Source organism: Squalius cephalus (assembly GCF_949319135.1).
Source record: "Squalius cephalus genome assembly, chromosome: 1".
Classification (NCBI taxonomy): domain Eukaryota; kingdom Metazoa; phylum Chordata; class Actinopteri; order Cypriniformes; family Leuciscidae; genus Squalius; species Squalius cephalus.
This window is the reverse complement of record NC_137122.1, coordinates 13,792,256-13,819,447: the sequence shown is the minus strand read 5'-3', so window position 1 is coordinate 13,819,447 and position 27,192 is coordinate 13,792,256. Positions and strand designations below refer to the sequence as shown.

At 40.2% G+C, this 27,192-nt stretch overlaps 3 protein-coding genes across 5 annotated transcripts in view; 2 read left to right on the top strand and 1 right to left on the bottom strand.

The window, feature by feature from the left end:
- LOC307163322 (uncharacterized protein) overlaps positions 1–27,192 on the top strand; it is a 326,027-nt gene that overhangs the window by 117,239 nt on the left and 181,596 nt on the right. The window lies entirely within an intron of this gene.
- LOC307162833 (uncharacterized protein) overlaps positions 1–27,192 on the top strand; it is a 302,806-nt gene that overhangs the window by 131,627 nt on the left and 143,987 nt on the right. The gene's annotated exons all lie outside the window — the stretch shown is intronic.
- The window catches only part of LOC307162607 (uncharacterized protein), a 73,303-nt gene that overhangs the window by 41,653 nt on the left and 4,458 nt on the right, over positions 1–27,192 (bottom strand). The window contains exons 2-5 of one of the 3 annotated variants that reach the window (XR_013821945.1): positions 25,171–25,441; positions 23,090–24,660; positions 3,622–3,732; positions 1,122–2,377 (exon numbers count right to left, since the gene is read on the bottom strand). Coding sequence is in view for 1 of the 3 variants with exons in the window: in XM_079878050.1 (XP_079734176.1) it covers positions 3,682–3,732; positions 23,090–24,660; positions 25,171–25,228 (1,680 nt within the window). In the remaining 2 variants the exon portion in view is untranslated. Of the gene's footprint in view, positions 2,378–3,621; positions 3,733–23,089; positions 24,661–25,170; positions 25,442–27,192 lie in introns of those variants that run through there. The other 2 variants (XR_013821946.1, XM_079878050.1) reach the window with 2 other exon arrangements.

Below are 27,192 nucleotides of genomic sequence, written 5' to 3'. Positions count from 1 at the left end.
CTGGAACTGGCACCACCGACTCGGGCACTGGAACTGGCACCACCGGCTCAGGCACTGGAACTGGCACCACCGACTCGGGCACTGGAACTGGCACCACCGGCTCAGGCACTGGAGCTGGCACTGGAACTACCGGCTCGGGCACTGGCACCACCGGCTCGGGCACTGGAACTGGCACCAACGGCTCGGGCACTGGAACTGGCCCTGGATCTGGCACCACCGGCTCGGGCACTGGAACTGGCACCACCGGCTCGGGCACTGGAACTGGCACCACCGGCTCGGGCACTGGAACAGACACCACCGGCTCAGGAACAGACACCACCGGCTCAGGAACAGACTCTGACTGGGAAAACGTGACTTGAACAGTCTCTGGGTGGGCAGACGTGACGTGAACAGTCTCTGGCTGGGCAGACGTGACGTGAACAGTCTCTGGCTGGGCAGACGTGACGTGAACAGTCTCTGGCTGGGCAGACGTGACGTGAACAGTCTCTGGCTGGGCAGACGTGACGTGAACAGTCTCTGGCTGGGCAGACGCGACGTGAACAGTCTCTGGCTGGGCAGACGCGACGTGAACAGTCTCTGGCTGGGCAGACGCGACGTGAACAGTCTCTGGCTGGGCAGACGCGACCTTCCTCCTTCTCCGCCTACGATGGCAAGACGGTAGCACCGAGCCCACCGCCTTAGGGGAAGTTCCACTCACCAGCTCAGGTGTGTTGGTAATCTTCTCAGGAGACCCAGACGTGACTGCTGTGTCCCACTGACTCCGATGCTCAAGGTATCTGGAAAAACCCCAAAAGTCCAGGATTTCCAGACCCTTCATTTCCCACCCCGGCAATGGGTCATCAAGACAGGAATTAAAAATTTCTTTTAATGCTGCCTCATTGTATCCCATACCTCTTGATAGAGTCCAAAAAAATTGAGCTAGTCCACCCACCGACTGTCCCTGTTGGCGTAATGATGTTAGATTACTGAGTCGTCCCCTCCTCTCTTCTTTGGTGGTAGGGGGACAGATTCGGAAACCCGTACTGCTGGATCTAAACATACTATTTGCTGAGTCCTCAAAATGGCTGGTTCGTTCTGTCACGTATTGACTAAAGAAACTCAGGGAGGACTCAATTGCAAAAGGAAAATAATGTTTATTTACAAAAGAGAAAACAAAACACAAAACAAAACCCACAAGGGGGAAAACATAACTAAATACAAAACAACAACTTCAAAAAGGAACATACCAAACGGGTCACGGGAGAACAGGAGAACATTACAAGACAACGAACCAGCACAAGACTACAAACACAAGGAGGCTAAATAGGGGAACAAACAAAGGAGGGTAACGAACACAACAGGTGGGGCAAATTAACCAATAACTGGATAACAAGATGGGAGGGGCTAAACGGCAGACACGAGCACATGGCTCAAAACAATAAAACACCCATGTGCATGACAAGACAGGACAGGCATGTGACAGACATCTTTGGGAATTAACTCTTTTAAGTTCTTTACCTCGACGCATTGCCAATTGCCTAACTTTAAATTAAAAAAATTCCCATCTTTGGATATGATTCATAGATTCATCGACCAGAATAGAAGAAATTTTGTTAACACCATCTACAAATTTTACATCTGAAAGTAACTTATTATTAAATTTCCAGTAACCACAGATTTTTTTACAACCTATTTGAATTGCCAATTAAAGAAATTAAAATTAATTTGTGATCTGATAAAGGTGCATAAATAATCTGAGTATCCAAAACAAATTGGACTGCATTAATAGATAGGAGCCAAAAATCAATTCTTGATTTACGAGAAAGAGCATTATTTGTCCATGTATATTCCTTATGATGAGGATGTAAAAAGCGCCAAACATCAGTAACCCCAGAAACAAACGTAATACTCGTAAACGTTGCTTTCAGAACTGAAAATAATGGAATTATTCCTTAAGCAAGAAGAATCAGCAGAAAATAAAACTGGACAATAACAAGCAGCTGTTGATAAAATTATAATGAGTTTAATCAATCATAACATGAAGTACAAAAAAAAATGTATAAAAATTTAAACTAATGAGACAGATCTCTGAAAAACAATGAATGAGTTAAAATTAATATCAGATTAATGTCACTGTTAAAAGTGTTACGGCCTCTTCTTCAGCTCCTGAACATTAAAGTGTTTTTTTTTTTTCAGGTTAATTTTTCTGGTGCTCTTCTTCTGAATGAGAAGGAAGAAGTGATTACAGAACGAAGGCCCGAGTGAAACTCTTCCCGCATTGATCACATGTGTAAAGTTTCTCTCCGCTGTGGATCCTCATGAGATTCTTCAGACTTGATTTACATGTGAAGAGTTTTTTTGGCTTCTGTTTCTCCTTTCTCGTTCCCGTCCATCAGGTCTAAAAGAAACATTAAATCATGTGAGATTTCAAATGAGAGACAAACGTGAAATGAAAAGTGAAGCTCAAAGTCAAGATCACTGATGAGTTCAACAGTCATTTTAATCTCATCAAATCTGGTCAACAACGGCTGTGCACGATTATGATCTATTTTAATGTCATGAAGATGATTTGTGTTATAAATCACTAGTTTGGTCATGAAACAAAGTAAATCTGGTGAGCATCAGCATGTTCTTCATCATGAAGAATGAATGAGGAATCAAGAATAGCTTGTTTGCATATGACGTCACATCACTGCGTTGCCATGGCGCGAAATGCAGATGGAGGGCAGGAAGTAATGTGCTACATTTAGGAAGCACTATAACAAACTCAAAATGCCTATGTTTTGCGTCGTTTATGGTTGCTCAAATCGATCAAACCGAGAAACCACAAGGAGTTTTTTCGTTTACCAAAAGTTGTTGTTCATAAGGGGGGAAATGCAAGAAATTGACCGAAAAACGCCAGACAAAATGTCTTGCAAACCTAAGCCTGCGGTCGGGAGGAGCCGAATCGGAAAATGCCCGTGTGTGCAATATTCACAGTTTAGTTTGAAATGTGCTGGGTACAATGACGCATTATTATTTTTTCTCTTTCACGCAGGTCATGTTTTGAAAGACTATGTCCTGTAGCTTACTAATGTAAATAAATAAAAATGTATACAAAAATGTGATGATGTCTGACTCGTTTTATGAAGAACAAAGCCTTAAGTTTTCAAAAAGCATTAGACATATGACCCACTATTCTGCTTCATAAGTAGGCTACCATGTTGACAATATGACATGACGTGGTTTAATGTTACAATGATTACCAAATTTGTCTCTCACACTGTTCCTCATAACCACTGAAAACGTTCAAAAAAATCGAACCAAAAGTCTAATTATTATGGACGTTATCTGACAATAAGTGTTAACGTTACTGCTTCACATTTTGTGAAGCGGCTGTGGGTTGACTCCCCACGGTTACCCCTGTAACTGAAGACAAACGTAATGTTACAGGCAAATCTTTCAATTCAGTTGAAAAATCGCTCCTCTTCATACCGTAAGGATAACGTCCAACATATGTTCAATTTTGTGTTATATCTTTCTCTTGTAATAGCGTCTAAAGTAGTAGGTTCAGACTTTCCTCCATCTCGTCCATTCCGCTCTTCACTCCCTGCCCTCCATCTGAATTTCGTGCGTCATCACAATCACGTGACTGCAACCCACCTATAAACACCAACCTCTATGCTCTTCAGTATCTTGATGTTTCATTCTGCAGGTTCTGGATCACTGGCGTTCTCTCCGTCCTCTCCTTCCAGATGCTTTCTGGCAGTTCTGCTAAAAACAAACAAGTTTCATTTCTAACAGACATGATACGAGAGGAATAATCAATATTTCAGACTCTGAACTAAGTACTAAGGCTAATCACATGTTGAAAAATGTGTGACCTTGATCATGTAATTTAAGATTCTCAGGTTTTGTCGAAGCCACAACACAACCAACAAACTAACTTAAAATACCTAGTAATGCAACAACTAATTGATGAAATTGCTGCAGGAAAAGTGCTTCATATTCAGCGCTTCAAATAAACTCTTAAGCATACAGTAAAACGTCGTTCAGATGCATGTGTTGTTTACTCTGATGCGGTGTTCCCTTTTGTGTAACTTATTAACCTTTATTTAACCAGGCAAACCACTGAAGAACAAGCTCTTATTTTCACCAACAGCTTGACAGGAGAGTTAAATCTCCTGAAAGACATTCAAACTTACATTACAATCAGGGACGGATTATGGCGATGATGTGCCCTGGGCACGGATGTCTCAAAGGCCCCCTTCACCAATTTTTTGGACAACAGTGTTGCACCTGTATGCATAGGCGCCGCAATAGAGCAGGCAAGCTAGGCATTTTAAGGGGGCCCCCGAGGGCTGATCATTTAAACAATCAGAAATGTTAATATAAAGACGCAGCAACATCTCTGCATCCCCCTTAGTGGGGCCCCACTCTTGTTACGCTGGTTATGCTTTTACCTTTTTCAAACTGGTGCAGTGCTTACTTGCGGTAGGTAGAAAATGCATGATTTGATTTGTTAAACATGAAAAGGACTTATCCGTCTGGCATGGCAGCTTGCTCTAACTTTAACCTAGATAAATGCATATCCAAAGTGTTTGTGCGGAGTGTGCAGCGCGCACTGCATGGCAGGCGTTGGCGCGAACACTTGCATTTTCCTATCAACAGTGGAAACAACTTGAAATAAGCAATATTTCCTGGTTGTGGTGTATTGGGATAATGGTAATATATGCATGATGTGCATTCATTGGTTCCTATGCCTGGGAGAGGGTATTTAAGTCACGTGATGTGATTTGCACGTGTGTTGATGTGATGTAATCTGCGTGTGACCTGAACACCAGTAAAAGCATGTTTGCTAGCATTTGGTTGTTTGCCTCGTGAATATATAACACTGGTCATATACAGAAAAGAATAATGCATCAGTCGCAAGTAGCTACTTTTATTTTTGTAAACGCACAATAACAAGAAAACGTTGTGATTTTGTAAAATAAAAGAAAACAAACAGGGTGCGCTTTCATGGTCTCCGTGGCGTGAACTGGAGCGTGTCTCAAAAAATTAACAAACACAGTGTATAGCCTCACAGACATGATGAATATTTCTATAAAGCTTGAAATGTCCACTTTTAAACAAAAAAATTCGAATCGAAAGCAAATACCGGCTGATTAGGCTGATATGAAAGGTGCATTTCTTTCTAAAGGCGCATCCACTTTACAGCAGAGATATAGATATGTTTGCAGCCGACACTGATTTAGAAATATATAGTTTTTATTATTAAACAATAAAAATGCCTAGGTAATTATCATTAGCCTGCTTTTGCCGGTGCTTTGCGGCAAGATTTATGTATGCGCTTGAGCGCGGAATAGTCTATATGCCTCCATGCACTCAGTATTTAAGCAGAAATTAATATTAACGTGAGATTAGTCGACTAATTGCTTAAATAAATGACTACTAATCGACTAGAAAAATTCTAGTCTTGAAACTTGGTTGTGGTTTTAAACTCATTTTTGTTTTGGTTTTTGAGTAACCGTCTTCTACACGTGACTTTTATATTACGCAATTCTTTTCACTCGCCTCTAGATGTCCCTCTCAACAGTGCAGCAATACATTAAAATTATTTATTTGATTTATTTACTAGTTAATACTTTGCAACTGCAAAAAAAATTGTATAATAATTTATAATAAAAAAAAAAATCACATTATTCCTCAATATTTAACAATTTTACTGAAAATAAAATTACAATTAAAATAATTATTTGAAAAGAATAGACACAGTCAATTTGACAGGGCCCCCTGCTGGCCCAGTGCCCCGGGCAAGTGCCCAGTAGGCCCGTGCGTTAATCCGTGCCTGATACACACACACACATACACATTCATTTAAAACATTTACAAGCTGTGATTAAAATACTCACTGGTAGTTTATTAAATGCAGAGATTGAAATAAATGATTGTAATTTCTATGACTTTTGTAGCACATTCTTATAGGCCGGGAGCCAGGTCCACTCCTCAGGATGTTTTTGCTACCTTTTTTTCACTATTATTTCCTATTATCTTATACCTTGGGCCATCACAAGTTGATAATGACCACCCCCAACTCGGCCCCGTTTGGTCTCAGGGGCCAAAAAACACCCTTTTTGGGAAAAGCTTTTGGTGGAATGATGTAATTGTGAATATAAAGGTACTGCAGCTACATAAATGGCCATATAACCCTAAAATTTTGCATGGTGTATCCTGACACATAGGGGAAACTAGCAGAAAAAAGATTCTGGGCATTGCTGCCTTTTTTCTGTCAAATATCACCCTCAACATACCCCAAAAGACTAAAAAATGGCTGTCCGCCTGACAAATTGTCATCAAAAGTGATCATTTTCAAGCATTTTATTATATATATCACTGCCTCAAATGTACATGAAAAACTTCCCAAGTTTATAAGCTTCAATTTAAGTCCAAGATGACCTTTCTATCTAGAGGATTATAGCTGGTATAACCAAAGTTCTCCACTGTACCTCAAATCGGAGAAAACAGAAATTTCAAGCATTACCATTCCTTATGGGTTCCATAAGTCCACAAAGTCCTCGCAACACAAGGAATAAAGATGACTCTAGTGTGTAGTCTGTTATCAAAAAAAAACAACCTTCAAAAGAGTAAACGTTAGTAACCTTCTGTACAGGTAAACATTCTTTACAGCCAAATTGCAAAACTAAAATACAGCTCAAACATAAAATAGAAAACATTTATTTGGTTCTTAGATCTTTTTGCTGCTTATCCATGCTGTACTTTGACGACTGGTCATGTTAGTGTGTTGTATTAGTGTAGAATATAAACTCTTAATCATCATTTTCCTCATCTTCATCTATATTTGTATGGATTTCATCAGTTTTTGGAGCCAAGCACTTCGATGTGTTCTACATACCTTCAAGGAGAATGTGAAACTGAGCGAGCTTCTTCTTCTTCGGACCTCTCCACACTGGTGCGGGTGACAGCACAGCAGCGCGAGCGGTCTTTTTTCTCTCTCTTTCTTTTCTTTTTGCTTTTGTTTTGACTTGAGAAAACAAAAGCTGTTCTCACAGCTGGTAAGGTGCGCTTGAGAGCACTCAAAGGCAACGTGGTCGAGAACTTTGCCCAGCAGAAACTGGCTGAAAAGCAGACTGAGACCATCAAGCACATCCTGCCGCGGCGGTCAGCTGCTGCCTCCAGCCCATTGCCCGCAGCCCCTCAGTCTGCTCGTCACCGGGCGGCCTTCTGTGTCTGCCCTCGCTCCCGCGCCGCAGCAGCAGCCTCCACCTAAGCAGAGCCAAGGAGCCAGTCGCAGGCAGGCCCCCCCCCACCCGTCCAGGCCCCTGCCAAGCAGGGCGGTAAAGCCAAGAGCAAGCAGCCCTAGGACGGGCGACCCGGAGATGGATCGGGCCATTCACTCCACTACAGTGAGAGCAGCTGATGCCCATGTCTTGCAAGCAGAGATCGCAGTCCTACTAGGACGCGATAGAGCCAGTCCCTCCAGACAATATGAGGTCAGGGCACTACAGTCCCTACTTTATTGCACCCAAGAAATGTGGTGGGTTCAAAATGCTCATGCAGAAACACATTTTCGAATGCATCCGTCCCCAAGATTGGTTTGCAGCGATCGACCTGAAGGACGCGTACTTTCATGTCTTGATTCTTCTCGACACAGGCCATTTCTGCACTTTGCGTACGAGGGTCGAGCTTATCAGTACAAGGTCCTGCCCTTCGGGCTGTTCCTGTCTTCACAAAAGTCACGGAGGGGACCCTTGTTTCCATGAGAGAACAGGGCGTGCACATCCTGAACCATTTCGACGACTGACTCATATTAGCACACTCTCGAGACCAGTTATGCGAACACAGGGACCTCGTGCTCAGGCACCTCAGCCAGTTGCGTCTTCCGGCCAATTGGGAGAAGAGCAAACTCGCCCCCATGCAGAGGATCTCTTTTCTCGGTATGGAGTTGGATTCGGTTGCACAGACAGCACGCCTCACAGAGCAAACGTGCTCAGTGCTAAACTCGGTGCTAAACTGCTTGAACACCTTCAAAGGTAGGACCCTGTGCAAAGTCAGGGAGGACGAGGAGCAGGTCCTTCTGGTGGCCCCCTATAGGCCCACCCGGACCTGGTTCCCAGAAATCATGCTCCTTGTGACAGTCCCTCCCATTCCTCTGAGGAAGGATCTTCTGACTCAGAGACAGGGCACCCTATGGCACCCGCGTCCGGACCTCTGGAAACTCAATCTCTGGTTCTAGGTGACTTACCCCCAGAGATACTTAACACCATCACTTCTGCACGGGCGCCGTCCACGAGACGTGTGCCTTGAAGTGGAACCTGTTCGTCAAGTGGTTTTCTTCTCGCCGAGAGGACCCCCGAAGATGTTCAATAGGGTCCGTGCTTTCCTTTTTGCAGCAAGGGTTGGAACGAAGGCTCTATCCACCCTCAAAGTACATGCTGCTGCCATTTCAGCTTATCACGACCACATAGATGGCAAATCAGTTGCCATCTATGTGCCATCTATGGAAAGCACAAACTGGTCGTCAGGTTCCATAGGGGGGCGAGAAGGTTAAACCCTCCTCGTCCCCCCTCCATACCCTCTTGGGACCTTTCCCTGGTGCTTCAAGCTCTTCAGGATGCTCCCTTTGAGCCTTTGAAGTTAGCAGACTTAAAGCTTCTCTCTTTGAAGATTTTGCTGCTGATTGCACTGGCCTCTATCAAGAGGGTAGGGGGCCTGCAAGCATTTTGTCGGCCGACAAATCGTGCCTAGAGTTCGGGCCGGTGACAACCATGTTGTACTGAGACCCCGGCCTGGCTATGTGCCCAAGGTTCCTACCACTCCCTTCAGAGATCAGGTGTTAGGCTGGGTTCCATATGTGTATACTTCCATGGCTGCTTCTAATCGAAGCCCCGTGTCTTTCCCTTGGGCTAAGTTACCCAATATTCATATGCAGTACAACCTTCGGACTAGTCCATATGTATTTTTCCACATAACTCCCTTGAAGAAAGTGACTTCCGCAGCGTTCCCCTTCCATAGAATGGGCACGCTTTCCCAGTGTTATCCAATAATCTCACTGTATGGGTTAACATGGAACAACAGTGATGGATACGCTCTGTGTAAGCCCTTTCCTATCGTCCGTCCAGGCAAGAAGGGGTACAGGCTTACACCGGGCGCTGGATGGGGTGCAGCAGCTGTGGCGCTTTGGTAGGGATTCCTATCAGTCGGTCAAGATATACGTCACGAGTGACCGACCGATAAGGGAACGTCTTGGTTACATATGGTAACCCTCGTTCCCTGAGGGAGGGAACGGAGACGTACATCCCATCATCACATCTGCTGCTGCCCACGGGGCGGCCAGCTTACCAGGCTTGGCTCCTCAGCAAAAAAGGAGCTCACCTCGCAACTGCTGCTCATTATATACCTGCGCTGCAAGGCTTAACAGTTGATGCAAATGACTGCATGCCAATGTGTATTGGCTCATTTTAGTTTTACTCAAAGTAGATTGGCCTCTCTAGCGAGATTCCTATCAGTCGGTCACAACGTACGTCTCCGTTCCCTCCCTCAGGGAACGAGGGTTACCATATGTAACCGAGACGTTTCACCATTTGGTTGTAAACAATGTTTACCTGTACAGGGGCCGTATTCACAAAGAATTTTAAGGCTAAAAGTAGCTCCTAACTGGCGAATTTAGGAGCAACTCCTAAAAAATAATGGGCGTGTCACTCGTAACTTTAGGACTCCTAATATTTTTGATTAAGAGTAATTCACGAAGCATTTTAGCCCTAAAAGTAGCACCTAAGCCTGGGACAGCTTAAAAGAAGTCGAGAGGACTCCTAACTCACTAAGACCATTTCACGTTGCGATGTTTTGAAATGCGTATGCGGCGGCTACAGGAGCTTCCAATCGCGAGGGAACAATTTTGCATTGTAGGCATAACTAGGGATCATTCATTGCATGTAAACTAATCGTAACGTTTGATTGTGAATCAAATTAAAATGTTCTTCTCTTTGCAAACGTAGGCAGAGGCATATAGTGACAGATTAATCAATAATGTTGCAAAGATATTGCATCAATCCATAGTTTCATTAGGCTACTAGGCTATTTGTTTTGCCTTACTCTTTATTCATTTAGGCTATTTATTCAGTTATTCATCATCTTCCGTCCTTCGCACTACTTGTGTAGCGCACGCATTCTCAGACCTGTCACTCATCATCGTAGGGGAGGTGTTTGGAATCATTCCCGCGTTACAATCATCAGCCAATCAAGGTGGTCACTTCAGTCCAGCTCGTGCATGAGTAATGACGTCATCCATAGCAACGAAGACTCACTCTTAGTTTAGGAGTTGTCATTTTTCTTTACTAAGAGTAGGTCTGAAAGGCGTTGTGAATAACTTTTAAGAGAAAACTCCTAGCTAAAATCTTTTAGTGCGATTTAGGAGTACTCCTAGTGGTAAGATAAAATGCTTTGTGAATACGGCCCCAGAAGGTTACTAACGTTTACTCTATTGAAGGTTGGCTTTTTGATAACAGACAGCACACTAGGGTCATCTTTATTCCTTGTGTTGTGAGGACTTTGTGGACTTGATTTTGTGTGAATGTACCCTATGTTGCACCCTGACCCCAGTCCACCTAGGGCAGGGCTATTCAATTGGCAGCCTGTGGGCCACATACTGCCCGCCAATCATCTCTATCTGTTCCAAAGGCACTCCAGCCTCCCTCCGCCTCTTTTCCTGGCAGTGTGGCTACATTTGGTTAGATATGCGAGTGGCCGTAGTGGCGCGTGCAGCTGTACGCCTATACGCACTGTGCATACCATGAACGCTCCGACTAACCTGAGAAACGTTTTCAGTCCGAATATTTCAGCAGTTATTATGTGTGTCCCATATTTCTGTCGACTGAACCAGCGATACCAATCATTTGTGAATGGTGCGAATCTTTTGTTCGATCTTTGGTTCAATTATTTCCTTTCCATGAATTGGCTAAATGCGCTTGCATAATGGTCTGAAATGATTCAGATTCGTTCGGACCGCTCTGTCACTGAATCATCTGAAGTTGTTTCTCGGTCAGTAACAACAAATATAGAACAAATAGCGCTGTTTTCAGTTTAGTTTCAGTTCAACTCGCAGTTAAGTTTACTTTGAACTACGCAGCACCGCCCAGTGGATAACAGAACGCAAGCTTAAAGGAGTTGCATTTACTCCCGGTTCTGGGGCCTCATTTATAAACGTTGCGTATGCACAAAAGAAGGCGTACGCCGCTCTCTACGCAATAATTGGTATTAATAAAAAGCAAACTTGACGGGAAAATGTGCGGTCCTTCACGCAAACTCTGACCCAGGCGTACGCACAAAAACGGGTGAAATGAGAAATGGCGACACCATCGGCAGATGGAAGAAACACGTGAAAGTGTGTGAAAATGTAGACCGTTGTGTAAAAGAAATGGCAATACTGCTTCTCATAAATAACATGAAGACTTCACAAAGCAAGTCTTACAATTAACAGCCTACACGAACACCCGTTTGATCGATCTGCAGTGTAAAACAAACAAAATCAAACAAAGATTACAACAGAAATGCAAATTAATACATATTTGCAAAAAGATATAAATATGTTCTGCAATAATATTAGCATGTTATGCAATTCATCCTCATAACACATCTGTAGCTTGTCAGATGCAATCAAATGGATGGTAATAAAATGCCATGATGCCATCACAATGCGTAATGACGCACAATGGCTGACGCGTGAGTGAAGTTACGTTTCTTGGTTTTCCTCTGTGTTTGCCATGATTTCGCAATCGATGAATATTAACTTGTGGGCGTTTCACGGACTATTTATGGGCAACTATGGGCGTGACATGAAGCCGCAAAAGCTGCGCTACATTTAGAATTGATTGTGATTTATTAAGGGAAAACTGCGTAGAATGTGCGTGCGCACAGTTTTATAAATCCGAATATTTCTGTGCGTACGCACGTCCTATGTTTCAGAAATGTGGAATATTTATACTGAATACTAACTTATAGTCATTTAGGCCTATATTGCAGTAGATTAATTAGGTTGGTAGAGGAATATACAATTCATTTTGTGTATAGTTTTTACCTGTTTAGGCATTTTGTTATACAGTGGTAGTGAGTGAGTAACCATGTATGGTTTTATCTGTGGTTATCAAGTCTCACTGTTAGAATATTTTCATTTAAGCCTATAATAGTTATAAATAAAATAATTCTTACCAATAGCTATGATCTTGTATAATTCATATTTTTGTACATAGCTGTAAATAAGTTATTTATTAAATACTCATAAATCTGCATACTGTTGGGTACCACATTTCCAAGTAAATACAATACTTTTTTTAGGTTTACTTTAGCTTATTTATTGATACTGTTATGTTTCAATAAGTCATAAATAATGTTTCAATAAATAAGCTAAACCCACCGGCCCTCCTCAACATTTCGATTTAATAATCCGGCCCTCGAATGAAGCTAATTGAATAGCCCTGACCTAGGGGCATAACATTGCTCACTTTTCATGCAATTTCATTTCATATAGTATAGCTCATAAGTCAAGTCTCAACTCTTGTTTAAGACATTGTTCATATGTAAAAAATATGCTTAATCCAATATGGAATGGTAATGCTTGAAATTTCTGTTTTCTCCGATTTGAGGTACAGTGGAGAACTTTGGTTATACCAGCTATAATCCTCTAGATAGAAAGGTCATCTTGGACTTAAATTGAAGCTTATAAACTTGGGACGTTTTTCATGTACATTTGAGGCAGTGATATATATAATAAAATGCTTGAAAATGATCACTTTTGATGACAATTTGTCAGGCGGACAGCCATTTTTTAGTCTTTTGGGGTATGTTGAGGGTGATCTTTGACAGAAAAAAGGCAGCAATGCCCAGAATCTTTTTTCTGCTAGTTTCCCCTATGTGTCAGGATACACCATGCAAAATTTTAGGGTTATATGGCCATTTATGTAGCTGCAGTACCTTTATATTCACAATTACATCATTCCGCCAAAAGCTTTTCCCCAAAAAGGGTGTTTTTGGCCCCTGAGACCAAACGGGGCCGAGTTGGGGTGGTCATTATCAACTTGTGATGGCCCAAGGTATAAGATAATAGGAAATAATAGTGAAAAAAAGGTAGCAAAAAACATCCTGAGGAGTGGACCTGGCTCCCGGCCTATTATATTTAATGGTTATATCTTTACCAGTAAATGTTAGAAAGTCATGTGTGTATTTCCATTTTCCTTAAATGCTTGTCCCGAGAGCGAGTGAGTCTCTGATCAACTTTACAGAACGAGCTCCAGGACCTCAAGTTGATGAAGAGCAATAATTCTGACTAAAATATACATTTGTTTATTCTACATTAATCTACTGTACATTGTTCATAGAAGATTAACATGAAGGATTTAAAACCTACATTTAATGTCTATGAAAACAGAAACTGTAACTAATGTGTCATATAAACAGAGATGAGTTCTGAAACATTATCAGTAATTCTAATAACATGCCAGATGAGATGGACTTGGTATTTCTGATGATGTATTTGTTGTTTTGTTTACTTTTCTGACAATTTATATATATATATATATATATTAGGGCTGGGAATCGATAAAAAAAAAAAAAACGAATTAATTGCACAATTTGCTGTAATTAATTGCGTTTCCCCCAAGCTTGTAATCATCAATATTTAAACTTAGAATCACCTAATTAAACAACACAGGAAAAAAAATAGCCCTGTATTAAAATATTAAACATCAATATTTCAATATATTCTTTTTCAATAATCAATCAACATAATCAATTTAACAGATTATTATTATTATTTTACTAATTATCAAAACAAAATATAGTCCTACAAAGCTATTATTACCAGAGCATGTGATCACAGCAGGTCATTTTACCATTGTTGCGAAGCATGACTATACCATCTCAGCAAACAGAAGTTACATTAATTTCACGTTACTTGAGTGGACTTTACTTTTCAAGTGCTTGGTACATGATTGAAGCCTTTGGGCCGTTAAAGACAGAGCCGCCAACACACACACACACACACACACACACACACACACACACACAGGGCCGTCGCTAGTGGGGTGAAAGGTGGTGACAATTATAGGGGCCCCCACTGCCCAGGGGGCCCCTCAAAATCCAGCAGTAATACTATATAGGCCCCTGTTGTATGAATAAGTCTAATATTTATATTAGTTGTATGCCTGAGATTTAAATGAAAACCACAAAAACATGCAATTTGGTTAAATATTTTTTTCCAAACATTCTCTTACCTCCCTATAAATGGTTTAGTCCGATCTAATGTATTTATTAATTATTCAGTCAGTGACAAACATCAGATGGACCCAATAAAATTGTAAGTCCCACCCCAGCTCGTGAACAGAACCAATCAGAGTTGAGGCGGCAGTGCCTGAAGTTAACGATGAACTTGGTGGAAGAGCAGGAGATTGACTGACAAAATGTGGGGGAAAACATACATAAGGATATCAGAAACGCTATGAAAAGAATGAGAGGGAGGCCAGGAGAGTTGTTGTATCCCAGTCAATCAAGACGTTCTTAAAGACAGGTTGCATTGTTATTTCGCTGGGAATAAGAAAACTACTGTCTACAGCCTGCAGGGTAGGCTACTCTTCTCAAGCCCCTGCCCCAATTTTGTCTCAAAATGTATTGTGCCCCTCTCTGATAAATGTAAATAATAATAATTATTAAAATAAATATCATAATAAATAACAATACAGCTATACACCATTGCCACGAACAATAATAATACAAACAAATATTATTTAATTTTTTTGGCGGAAGCATTTGGCGGAGGTGAAGTGGCAGTAGACGAGAGAGGTTTTTTTTGCAGCGCAGTTCGCCGCGAGTCTTCAACTGCACGGGCAGCAGGTAACATTAAGCTAATATGGAAAAGTTACATTTATCCTACCATGCTACTGTAAAAGTTGCGGCAGCATGTGAGTTATGCTTAACAATCATAAAAATATAACTCAATTTCAGCCGCATTCTGAGTCTGACAATGTCATTCGTTTTTGTCCAGGCCATAGTAAGTGTTATTAGCTTGGGGAAATACATCTAGTGAAAGGAAATTTTAAGTCCATGTCAAGCTCTAAATTGTAAGGAATTTATATCTTTGATTTCATAGTACACTTTACAATAAGGTTAATTTGTTTATTATTCATACTAACTAACATTAACCAATGAGCAAAACAAAGGGAGCCAACAAACTCCCTTTTTATTGAACTCTAAAGTTTAAAGAATTAGTAGAACTAAAAACATTACAGATCATGTACAAAGTAAAAAATCATCAATTGCCAGAAAGTATCCAAGAGTTGTTCACAGAAAGAGAATGTTAACATGACTTAAGGGGAACTTGTATATTCAAAAAGAACCAAGTAAGGACCAATGCAAAACCATTGTATTCCAGTTAAAGGTGTAAATCTATGGAATAGCTGTCATGGGGAACTAAAAAATATGTGGGACAATTAATAAGTTAAATAAACTATTTAAAAATAATGCACTGAAACTATATGAAACCTGTGCAACGGTATTGCATAGGAAATACTAATATGTTTGTATTCTGTTTATATTTGTTTGTTAACATTATAATGATGTAAGACAATAATTATTTTTATTTTTTATTAAAATATGAGATGTTTTAAAAAGGTAGGCATTATAAGCAAGCGCTTCAGCCTACACCTGTTTCAGACTGTGCTGTTGTTTGTTAGCTCAACTGTGTCTGAAAATAAACTAAACTAAACATTTGTTAGGCTACTGTAGGCTTATTTGTTAATCTTAGTTAATAATTATACAACTTTTAATTGTTTGTTCATGTTATGTCACAGTCAGTGCATTAACTAATGTTAACAAACACAACTTTTGATTTTAATAATGTTTTAGTAAATGCTGAAATTAATATTAACTAAGATTAATAAATGGTGTAGAAGTGCAGTTCATTATTAGTTCATGTTACCAAATTTAACTAATGAAACCTTATTGTAAAGTGTTACTGTTTTCATGATAGCTAACACTTCATTGAATACATACATAGGCCTACAATTTATAACATCAGCATAACTAAACATGAATTCCTCATATGATTACCGACTTGATTCTCTGTTTTGTTTGGTAAAGTAAATAATATTTAGTTATTATCATCATTTCCGAGAGAGGCTCTCTGACCTACTGCTGCTTTCCATCGAGTGAGATATTCCAAATAATTGTGAGGAAGTCATTAAAATATAAAACACAACAGACAGACTGGTACTGCTTTAAATACAGGTGATTTATTTTAAAAATAAATGTTTTTAAAGGGGACATATCATGCTAAATGCACTTTTTTAGCCCTTAAATGCATTTTGTTGTATATTTGGAGTGTTTAGAAGTAGTGCTTCGTTGATATCTTTATATTCTGTTTTGGTCATATTTTTCAACCTGTTCCGATTTTTCTGTTATCTATGACGTTTTTTGAACTATAACGTCACAGTATTTGCAGCGGAACTGCCAAATAAGGACATTGACTTCCGGCAATCCGCCACTATTATATCTCGCTGCAATTTTGTAGTCCAAGCTAAAGGATGCAGAAGTTACGAGAGGGTAAGTTAAAATGTTCGGTTGTTGGATGTAGTAACCCACACGCTTCATTACACCGTCTAATGTAGATGAACTGCCGCGCTTGTGACAGGGCGCATGTTTGACTGAAAGAACGAGCAGAGAGAGAGAGACCCGGTCGCGCGCTCACTCTCGAAAGGTAAAACAAGTGTAAACAAGACATCACCGTCTCCAAACTAGACGCTGTCTTGCTCTCTCTCCCTCGCACATACTAATCAAAATAAATCGACACGGTGGTAAAAGGTCGGAAGACCACAGTTTCATGTGTAAATACAGTAACACACCATTGCGATACATCCATATGAAGACGTTGTTCTGCAGGTTCGTCGTCTTCATTTTTATCTCGCTCCGGCTCCGACTCTGGCTCGAACATGTAAGGCTGGCTGGACAAGTCTTCCGTTGTTGACATTTTGTTAATAACGTGTGAATAAAAAGTTTATGTGCCGCTAGATAATCGTATCTCTGCTATCAAACTACAAAAATGGCCGAACGGGGTGGAGTTGAACCTCTGCAACCTGGAGAGGGGGTGGGGTATGAAGTGTCTCAATTTTATTTAAAGAGACCGCACCAAAACGAGTTGCTCTCAGACGCACGTCAGAAAAGGGGTAGAAAGGGGGCTTGTGGAGCTATAATAATGAGGAATTCAGACCCAAGCATTGCAGTTCCGCTTTATATAGACTACAAATGTATGATTTATATGTAAAAAGGAACAATTTAAAAGTAGAGTTGAGCCAGATACTCGGCTGAAACGAGTATCCGGTACGGATAAAGCACTTTTGTCGAGTACGAGTATTATACGAGTAATACGAGTCAATATCTGTGCTCGGATTTAAAAAAAGAAAAGAAAGTTAGAGATTAGGGCTGGGCGATATATCGATATAAAGAATATATATATATATATATATATATATATATAAGATATATATTTTTTAAATGCAATATGGAATTAGACCATATCGCATCGATATAGTACAAATTTGCGCTGTGATCCAAGCCAGCTGACCCGGAGCTCTCTGTCTGCACTGCTCCCCGCGCCCCCGCCCCTCCTTTTCCACTTTGCGTGCGTGTTTAGAGCATGTTATGTTATATCATGAAATAAAGTCTTTCACCTCAGAAAAACTGACTTTCTTGTCCTGTCAGCCGTTATACTGTAGTCGTAGCGCACACTCAATTGCACGCGCAAATGCGGCGGCGCGCACTGTAATAAAGTGCAAAAGAAACGAGCATGCAACGCCGTTACGTTGTAAATTACACGAAATAAAAGTAATGCAGGTATGATTTTCATTCTATTCACCAGGAGCAGTTTTCATGTTTCATTAACAGTCCTTGTTAGTATTGTGTATTCACCATGGTAACTGTCGTTTCCATATTAACCCCAAAATGCCACTATTTTTCTTTGTGTTATTTTTTTATATTTTTAAATGACTGTGGTGGCTCATACCAACATTGTATTAACAAAAACTAGTTTGGGACTGCTATTTAATACCTCTAGCACAGGCCTAATGTTTATCAGTAGTACTAGTCTTTACTATTAGTCATATTCTTACAATTTATGTTAAGTAAAGGGGGACAGTACTTGTGTGTGTGTTAACAAATTTTGAAAAAAAATTAAAATATCGGGATATATATATCGTATATCGAAATTCAGCCTAAATATATCGGGATATGACTTTTGGTCCATATCACCCAGCCCTAGTTGAGATGAAAACTCTTGTTCATTACATTTTACTTCATAATTGCAACCGCATGTGTTGTATTCATTGTTGCAAAACTTGCTCTGTAGTTCGTTTGTTATCGTGATCAAAACCATTGATCTGAAGCTCAATGCTGATGCTGTCATGTAAATAGTTTTCTAATCAGCAATAAATATAACAATTTCTGATCAACCCATATCAATTGCATGCTTAAAATAACATACCGGTTAAAGCCCCACCCATTTCAAGTCAACCCGACCCACTTCCGGGTTAAATCCCGCCCACTTCCGGGTTAGGCCCCGCCCAGTCCGAGTACAGATACAGATACAGATAATTCATATGGTTAACAGATACAGATACAGATAATGCTGTACTCGCTCATCCCCATTTAAAAGCATGATATGTCTCCTTTAAAATGGTGCCCTTTTTGGTCCTTCCGCCCCTGCCCCAGACGAGGTCTGTGCACGCCACTGTTTAATAATATTATCTTTATTAGAAAATAAGACAATAAATGACTTTATTTTTTTCAATTTGACTGCATTCTTGACAATTTATAAATGTTTAAAAACATTATTTTTCTGTTACTTTTTTAAAATTGGTTTTATTATTATTTAACAATTTCTTTTTTATTAGTTTTCATTTTTATATAAATTTACCTTTTAAAATAAAGGTTTTACAACAACATCAACTTATTCTATTATATGTGGGCCTCCATGCTCATCTATTGTACAGTATATGATATTGGTGGAGGGTGGTGGGGGCCCACATCAATATTTTTTCAGGGGGCCCCGAATCCTCTAGCTACGGCCCTGCACACACAGAACGGAGAGCGCGCTGCTGCTGGGCCGTTAACGACACACACACAAACGCGCGCGTGGAGCACAGAGCGCGACGCACATACCGAGCGGAAAAGACCCGCTCATGAAAGCTGCGCGAGAATGAAACCTGATCGCCAAACACGGAGGGGCGGGACGGCATATTTCGGCCTTTTTAATAGCAGACGCAACAGGAAATCATTAAAACGAGGCAAAAAAAGGTGCTGTGTTAATTGCGTTATTTTCTTTTAACGCCTTCAAATTAATCGCAAAGATTAATGCGTTAATTCCCCCAGCCCTAATATATATATATATATATATATATATATATATATACACCTAAAGGATTATTAGGAACACCTGTTCAATTTCTTATTAATGAAATTATCTAATCAACCAATCACATGGCAGTTGCTTCAATGCATTTAGGGGTGTGGTCCTGGTCAATACAATCTCCTGAACTCCAAACTGAATGTCAGAATGGGAAAGAAAGGTGATTTAAGCAATTTTGAGCATGGCATGGTTGTTGGTGCCAGACGGGCCGGTCTGAGTATTTCACAATCTGCTCAGTTACTGGGATTTTCACGCACAACCATTTCTAGGGTTTACAAAGAATGGTGTGAAAAGGGAAAAATATCCAGTATGCGGCAGTCCTGTGGGCGAAAATGCCTTGTTGATGCTAGAGGTCAGAGGAGAATGGGCCGACTGATTCAAGCTGATAGAAGAGCAACTTTGACTGAAATAACCACTCGTTACAACCGAGGTATGCAGCAAAGCATTTGTGAAGCCACAACACGCACAACCTTGAGGCGGATGGGCTACAACAGCAGAAGACCCCACCGGGTACCACTCATCTCCACTACAAATAGGAAAAAGAGGCTACAATTTGCACGATCTCACCAAAATTGGACAGTTGAAGACTGGAAAAATGTTGCCTGGTCTGATGAGTCTCGATTTCTGTTGAGACATTCAGATGGTAGAGTCAGAATTTGGCGTAAACAGCATGAGAACATGGATCAATCATGCCTTGTTACTAGGGCTGAACGATATTCTGTTTTAACATCGACATCGCGATGTGTGAATGAGCGATAGTCACATCGCCGCGATGTGAAGGGTAGTAGCACCCATAGTGTATTAAGAGAACGGTAGCACCAGGGTAGCACACAGTAAACACAAGTTTGTTGTATGGCTTTTTGCTGGGGTGACATACATGTGCCACAGCTCACCGCGCTCACCACTCACAGCCAACATTCACTGGCAATCCTATAGCTAAAAATGGGCGACGAAGAGGATCCGCCGAAAAAAAAAAAAAACAGTCAAAATCAGCTATTTGGGACTATTTCGTCTACAAAAAGGAGAATGTTGACCAAAAAGAGGTACTTTGCTGGAGTGTTATAAAGTTGTGGATGGTTGTCTTTTTTAAAAAAGTCTTTTATTTTTCGTGTTAGCATTTATGAGGAATAAACAATGTTACGTGACAGTTCTCAATTACGGATGTGACCGTTATGAAAGTGGCACTAAAAGACTGCTTTAAAACTTTCACAGAGACCTCAAACAGAAAGCACAAAGCCTTTCTTTAAAGCAAATTTCGGTTTGTGTTAATTGTATCTTAAAGGTATAGTGGAGGATCTTTCCGAATTTTAGATAAGACCCGCCCTCTCCACTTTTTGAATAAGTTTGATTGATTCACCAGAATGATTGACAATTAGAAGGACCAATAGTATAGGTGATCCACCCGGAAGTAAAAAATCCTCCGCTATACCTTTAATTCTAATCAGTGTTTCATTATCCAATTTCCTGGATTTAATAAACAAGAAGTAAATATAGCAGACATAATCATGACACAGAGGCGCCAGCGCCTGAACTGGAGCTTAACCTATCGTCCATGAACCCATGTACTTGCCTCACACACCTAAAAAAAAAATATATATCAATTATCTACAGAAATCTCTACTTTTAAACAGAACCATACAAAAAAAAAAAAAAACTGTAATCCGTATGAAAAGTGCATTTCTCTCCTGCCCGATCACTACTGCAAAGATCACGAGTCAGTATTGTCAACTTCATCTTTACAGAAAACACTTGTTTATTAATAAACAATTAAAATGTCTCATTGTAATATTTTACATATTCATAATCATTACTTTTGCTGGTTCTTTGTGACAGCTTTTATGTGCCATTTATATGAACGCGTCACTGCATCAGCACAGAGAGAGAGAGAAAGAAAGAGAGAGAGAGAGAGAGAGAGAGAGAGAGAGAGAGAGAGAGAGAGAGAAGAATATATATTTTTTACTTATTTTGAGGAATTATAGCCTAATGAACAACAAACATCCGTTAAGAGCACCGCCACGTTGGATTGCGTAGAACGTTCACCGAATTCTGACAGAAATATGTTCTAATATTGGAATAAAATATTAAGTGGCCTTTTTGTCACTAGTAATGAAGCTTGCTTATTAGTGAAATTATTAATATCATGGAATGGTAATTATTGACTTTAGCCTGGATTGATGGCTCGCAATATCGCAATATATATCATTGGGAAAAAAATATCGCAATGTATTTTTTTTCCAATATCGTGCAGCCGTACTTGTTACCACTGTGCAGGCTGGTGGTGGTGGTGTAATGGTGTCGGGGATGTTTTCTTGGCACACTTTAGGCCCCTTAGTGCAATTGGGCATCGTTTAAATGCCACGGCCTACCTGAGCATTGTTTCTGACCATGTCCATCCCTTTATGCCCACCCCTTTATGCCCACCATGTACCCATCCTCTGATGGCTACTTCCAGCAGGATAATGCACCATGTCACAAAACTCGAATCATTTCAAATTGGTTTCTTGAACATGACAATGAGTTCACTTTACTAAAATGGCCCCCACAGTCACCAGATCTCAACCCAATAGAGCATCTTTGGGATGTGGTGGAACGGGAGCTTTGTGCCCTGGATGTGCATCCCACAAATCTCCATCAACTGCAAGATGCTATCCTATCAATATGGGCCAACATTTATAAAGAATGCTTTCAGCTCCTTGTTGAATCAATGCCACCTAGAATTAAGGCAGTTCTGAAGGCGAAAGGGGGTCAAACACAGTATTAGTATGGTGTTCCTAAAAATCCTTTAGGTGAGTGTATATAATATATTCCATTCTCTTTACTCTTCAGTATAACACATAAATATTTTTTAAACTGCAGTCTTAAATCTTCGGTCTACTCTTATAGTGCTAATTTAAAAATGTTAAATAAATACGTTGGTTTGCCAAGTATAAGTTTTTCTACACTTTGAAGCATTTAGTTTTACAAATGGGGACAATCTTTGAAAGATGAACAAATCATGGTTTTGGTCATCACATTGAAAAATAACATTAAAACTGGATAATATTTAAAAAATTGAAAAAAAAAGTGTGGATGACTTTAAAGTCCTTGATAAGTGCTTGAATTTTACGCTCAAAAGGATGTGCAAACCCTGAAAAGAATAATGTAAAAACATTTGTCTATTTCTGCCACAATACCATGGTTACAGTTAGCAATACTACATTAAATCCATAGGGAATATTGGTGATTTGTGGACTTAAAAGCCTTATAACTTAAAACTTCATGAACTTGTTCATTCAAGGCACAATTTTTCTCCTGGCTTCCAAGTCAGTGCCCATGATTTACTCACTCTCAACTCATCCTAGGTGTGTATAAGATTCATCTTTTATACAAATACTATCGGAGTTATATTAAAAACGTGTCCTGGCTCTTCAAAGCTTTATAATGGATTATAATGAATTTCCATTTACTTGCAGACTAGAGCCCTGTATAGTGCTTTATTTCTGCTTTACATGAGCGCCACCTACTGTCAGAGAGCGCACTGATCTGAACTGACAAATTACAGATTCCTGTTGATTGAACATGAGTTAATAGATACCAATCAATCAACAAAATGTCCTGTGCTTACCAGACACCCGAGATTTGGCAGAAGAGACTTTGTTGCTCAGCACATGAAAATAAACTACTTACTGTGATTTCTTGATTGTGTCGCTTCAGGTGACTTTTAAAAGAGAAACTCTTTCCACACTGATCACACATGTGCGGCTTTTCTCCAGTGTGGATCCTCTCATGTGCTTTCAGATGTGTTGATCGACTGAATCTCTTGTCACAGTGTGAACACTTGTAAGGTTTTTCTCCAGTGTGAATTCTCTGGTGCTGTTTTAAACAGTTTGTTGTAGTAAAAGTCTTCTCACACTCAAAACACATGTACTCTCTCACAGCAGTATGAATTTTCTCATGTCTATGTAAATTACTCAGCTGTGAAAAACTCTTTCCACACACAGAACATGAATGTGGCTTCTCCTTCGTATGAACTCTCAGGTGTGACTTCAGGTTTGATGCACAGATAAATGTTTTGCCGCATTGATCACATGAGAACGGCTTCTCTCCGGTGTGGATCCTCATGTGTCGCTTCAGTTGACTTATAAAAACAAAACTCTTTCCACACTGATCACAAGCATGCGGCTTCTCTCCAGTGTGGATCATCTCATGTGATTTCAGATATGATGAGTGATTGAATCTCTTGTCACAGTGTGAACACTTGTAAGGTTTTTCTCCAGTGTGAATTCTCTGGTGCAGTTTTAAACTCTCAGCTGTAGTAAAAGTCTTCTCACACTCAAAGCACATGTACTCTCTCACACCAGTGTGAATTTTCTCATGTGCATGTAACGTATACAGCCGTGAAAAACTCTTTCCACACACAGAACATGAATGCGGCTTCTCCTTCGTATGAACTGTCAGGTGTCTCTTCAGTTGTGATGCCCCATTAAATGTTTTGCCACACTGATCACATGGGAACGGCTTCTCTCGGGTGTGGATCCTCATGTGAATCTTAAGGTTTGCTAATTGACTGAAACTATTCCCACATTGATGGCATGGGAACGGCTTCTCTCCGGTGTGGATCCTCATGTGAACATCAAGACTTTGTTTGCATGTGAAACTCTTTCCACACTGAGTGCAGGTGAAAGATTTCTTGTCTCTTCTTTTCTTTAAAAATGTCTTTTTAGTCTTTGAGCGACTCAAAGGTTTTTCTCCAGGTTTGACATGATGTTCCTCCACCACTTCACTCAGTTCTTCACTCTCCTCCTCCTCTTCACTCTCCTTCTTCACTTCACTCAGTTCTTCACTCTCCTCCTTCACTTTACTCAGTTCTTCACTCTCCTTCTTCACTTCACTCAGTTCTTCACTCTCCTCCTTCACTTCACTCAGTTCTTCACTCTCCTTCTTCACTTCACTCAGTTCTTCACTCTCCTCCTTCACTTCACTCAGTTCTTCTCTCTCCTCCTTCACTTCACTCAGGTCTTCTCTCTCCTCCTTCCCTTCACTCAGTTCTTCACTCTCCTCCTTCACTTCACTCAGTTCTTCTCTCTCCTCCTTCACTTCACTCAGTTCTTCACTCTCCTCCTTCACTTCACTCAGTTCTTCTCTCTCCTCCTTCACTTCTCTCAGTTCTTCACTCTCCTCCTTCACTTCACTCAGTTCTTCTCTCTCCTCCTTCACTTCACTCAGTTCTTCACTCTCCTCCTTCACTTCCATCAGGTCTGACATGAAAGAAAAATGTATTAAATTCAATTTTCAGTACATCAAAATAATTCAAAGAGAGAAATATAAAGTGAAAGGAAATAAAAGTGAGCCCTAAAGTAATAGTAGAAAGTAGACAACTGTTATAAAATATTATGATAATTTGATGCCTTTTTATAAATTGATTATTTGTACTTGAAACTTTCCATGAATGAGGTAAATATATCTGACACACTCAGTGCTGAATCATCAACGCTGTTATCAACGTTACTGTAAGAAAAATGTTCCAAATTCCTGGTAATGTTCTTGCAAAATTGGGAACCAGATATAAAATAAATGTAAAATAAAACTGTTAAAATAGTATTTAGCTTGATCTGATAAAAAATGTCTCTAACCTCCCATTACTGACCACTTGTTGAAGAAAAACCCAGAACATAGTTGAACTGTTTATCTAAAAGTGATGAAGTGCTTGAATGTTTCTAACAAGAATGTTCTTCAGCATCATGAATGAATGAAGAATAAACACCAACCTCTTTGTTCTTCAGGATCTTCAGTGTGTTTCATTCTGCAGGGTTCTGGATCACTCATGTTCTCACTGTCCTCTTTAATAAACTCAGTCTTTGCAGATTTCAGCTCTTCCTGATGCTCTGATGCTCGTCTTCACTTGTAGCTGATGGGAATTTACAGCATTTATGGGTGAATTGATGTGGGAGGAGCTTCACTGACCATGTGACTGATGTGGGAGGAGCTTCGTTGATGATGCAATTGGTGTGGGAGGAGCTTCACTGATCTGCCCAAAATCTAAAATATATCAGTTACTGAGTTTGTTTTTATACTAAATGACACTTCTATGCAAAAAATAAATGGCTATTATGATCATTTGCAGAATGCATTTTTATAAAATGATAATATGTCCTTGAAACTTTCCTTGAATGAGGTAAATTTATCTTCCAATTATTATTTTTAAAACATTATCAAATCTGAATCCAGGCCTGAATCCCATTGTTGCCATATTTGACTCAAGCTTTGAGATTGATATTAGTGATCGACCGATATATCGGTCGGCCGATAAATCGGGCCGATATTTGCGGGTTTGACGTGTATCGGCATCGGCCGATACGCAGCTGCTGCGTTCGCCGATAGTTTTTTCCCGGCATTATTTACAGACAGGCGTCCGCAGGCAGCTCTGTGTTGCTGGAAACGCTTCAGTTCACGTGCAGCCAATGCACTGCCCCTCCCACACTAGCAGAGTGCTGGAAGCCTCTTCAAGACAACCGTTAGTTTTAAAATTTCAAAGCATCTTTTAACTGTTTGACTTAGCTGAAATATTGACATACACTTTAAAAGTGGAAACACGTTGCTCTATATGTGTGTGCAACTAAGCAAGTTTGTGGGTCCAACTGGAAAACGCGAATGCCTCATCTATAAAACTGCTTGTCATTGTATTTAGGGAGCTGCAAATAGCTAAGTTTGAGGCTATCCATATGCATACGGCAGCTGTAACGAACACTGGTCATAGGATTAAATAATGCCTTTGTTGTTCCGTGATATTTGTGGGAGTTTTATTCAGCGACCACCTGGCTGAGGTTTGGACGTGTGCTCATAAAAGAAGCGACGCGGTTGCGACACGCATGCGATGCAGCGTGCTCGTTTGTCCAGGCGCTCCTATGCCGTGGTGAGATGAAAACATCTAAATTTTTTAGGGCCTGTTCACATATCGCGTCTTTTGCGCGCTCAAGTTCGTTATTTCAAATGTAGGCGCGCTCATAATGGAAGCGACACGCTCGTTTTTTCCAAGCGCGTCAAGCCACATCGAGATGAAAACATCTCAACTTTTCAGAATGCCGCAAGCGTGGTGTAATAATACGACAACATCGAAAGCTCGGCCGAACAGCTGATCATAGCTGGACAGGGCGGATTTTTATTTCTCATCTCCATAAATATATGTAGTCGTAAAGGGCAGGAAATAAATGAATCCTTACTTCCTCGTCATCATGGAGAGTGCAGTTCATGGCTGCATAGCAACGACAGACGTTTATTACGCTGCTTGCTTGTTGCTACTGTGTGCAATAGTGTAATTATTTTATTCATGCTTAAATATTTATTTTCAGAATTTACTTAAAGAATTAGAATTATGCTTAAATATTTATTTTCAGTAATTTTAGCACTGAACTTTTTTTTACATGTTCTACCTCACATGTTTTTAATATTTGTCAAATATAGTTTTTTTTTAAGTTCAATAAATGTTCCTTTTTTAAATTGAGACTTGTAACATTTGTTATCATCATTGTGTCATTTTTATGATTTAAATTGAGTGAGCAAAAGCAGTATCGGCTCCAAATATCGGCCCAAGAAAATCGGCAGCCCGTATCGGTCATCGGCTAAGGCGGATGAAAAAAAATCGGTATCGGCATCGGCACTAAAAAATCCATATCGGTCGATCCCTAATTGATATTTAGCCTATTTTACTAAAAACGTTTTGAATTATTAACGGCTGTTCACACTCGACTTTTCCTTGCACTGACTTCCATTCATACGCATGTGAAAGTGGG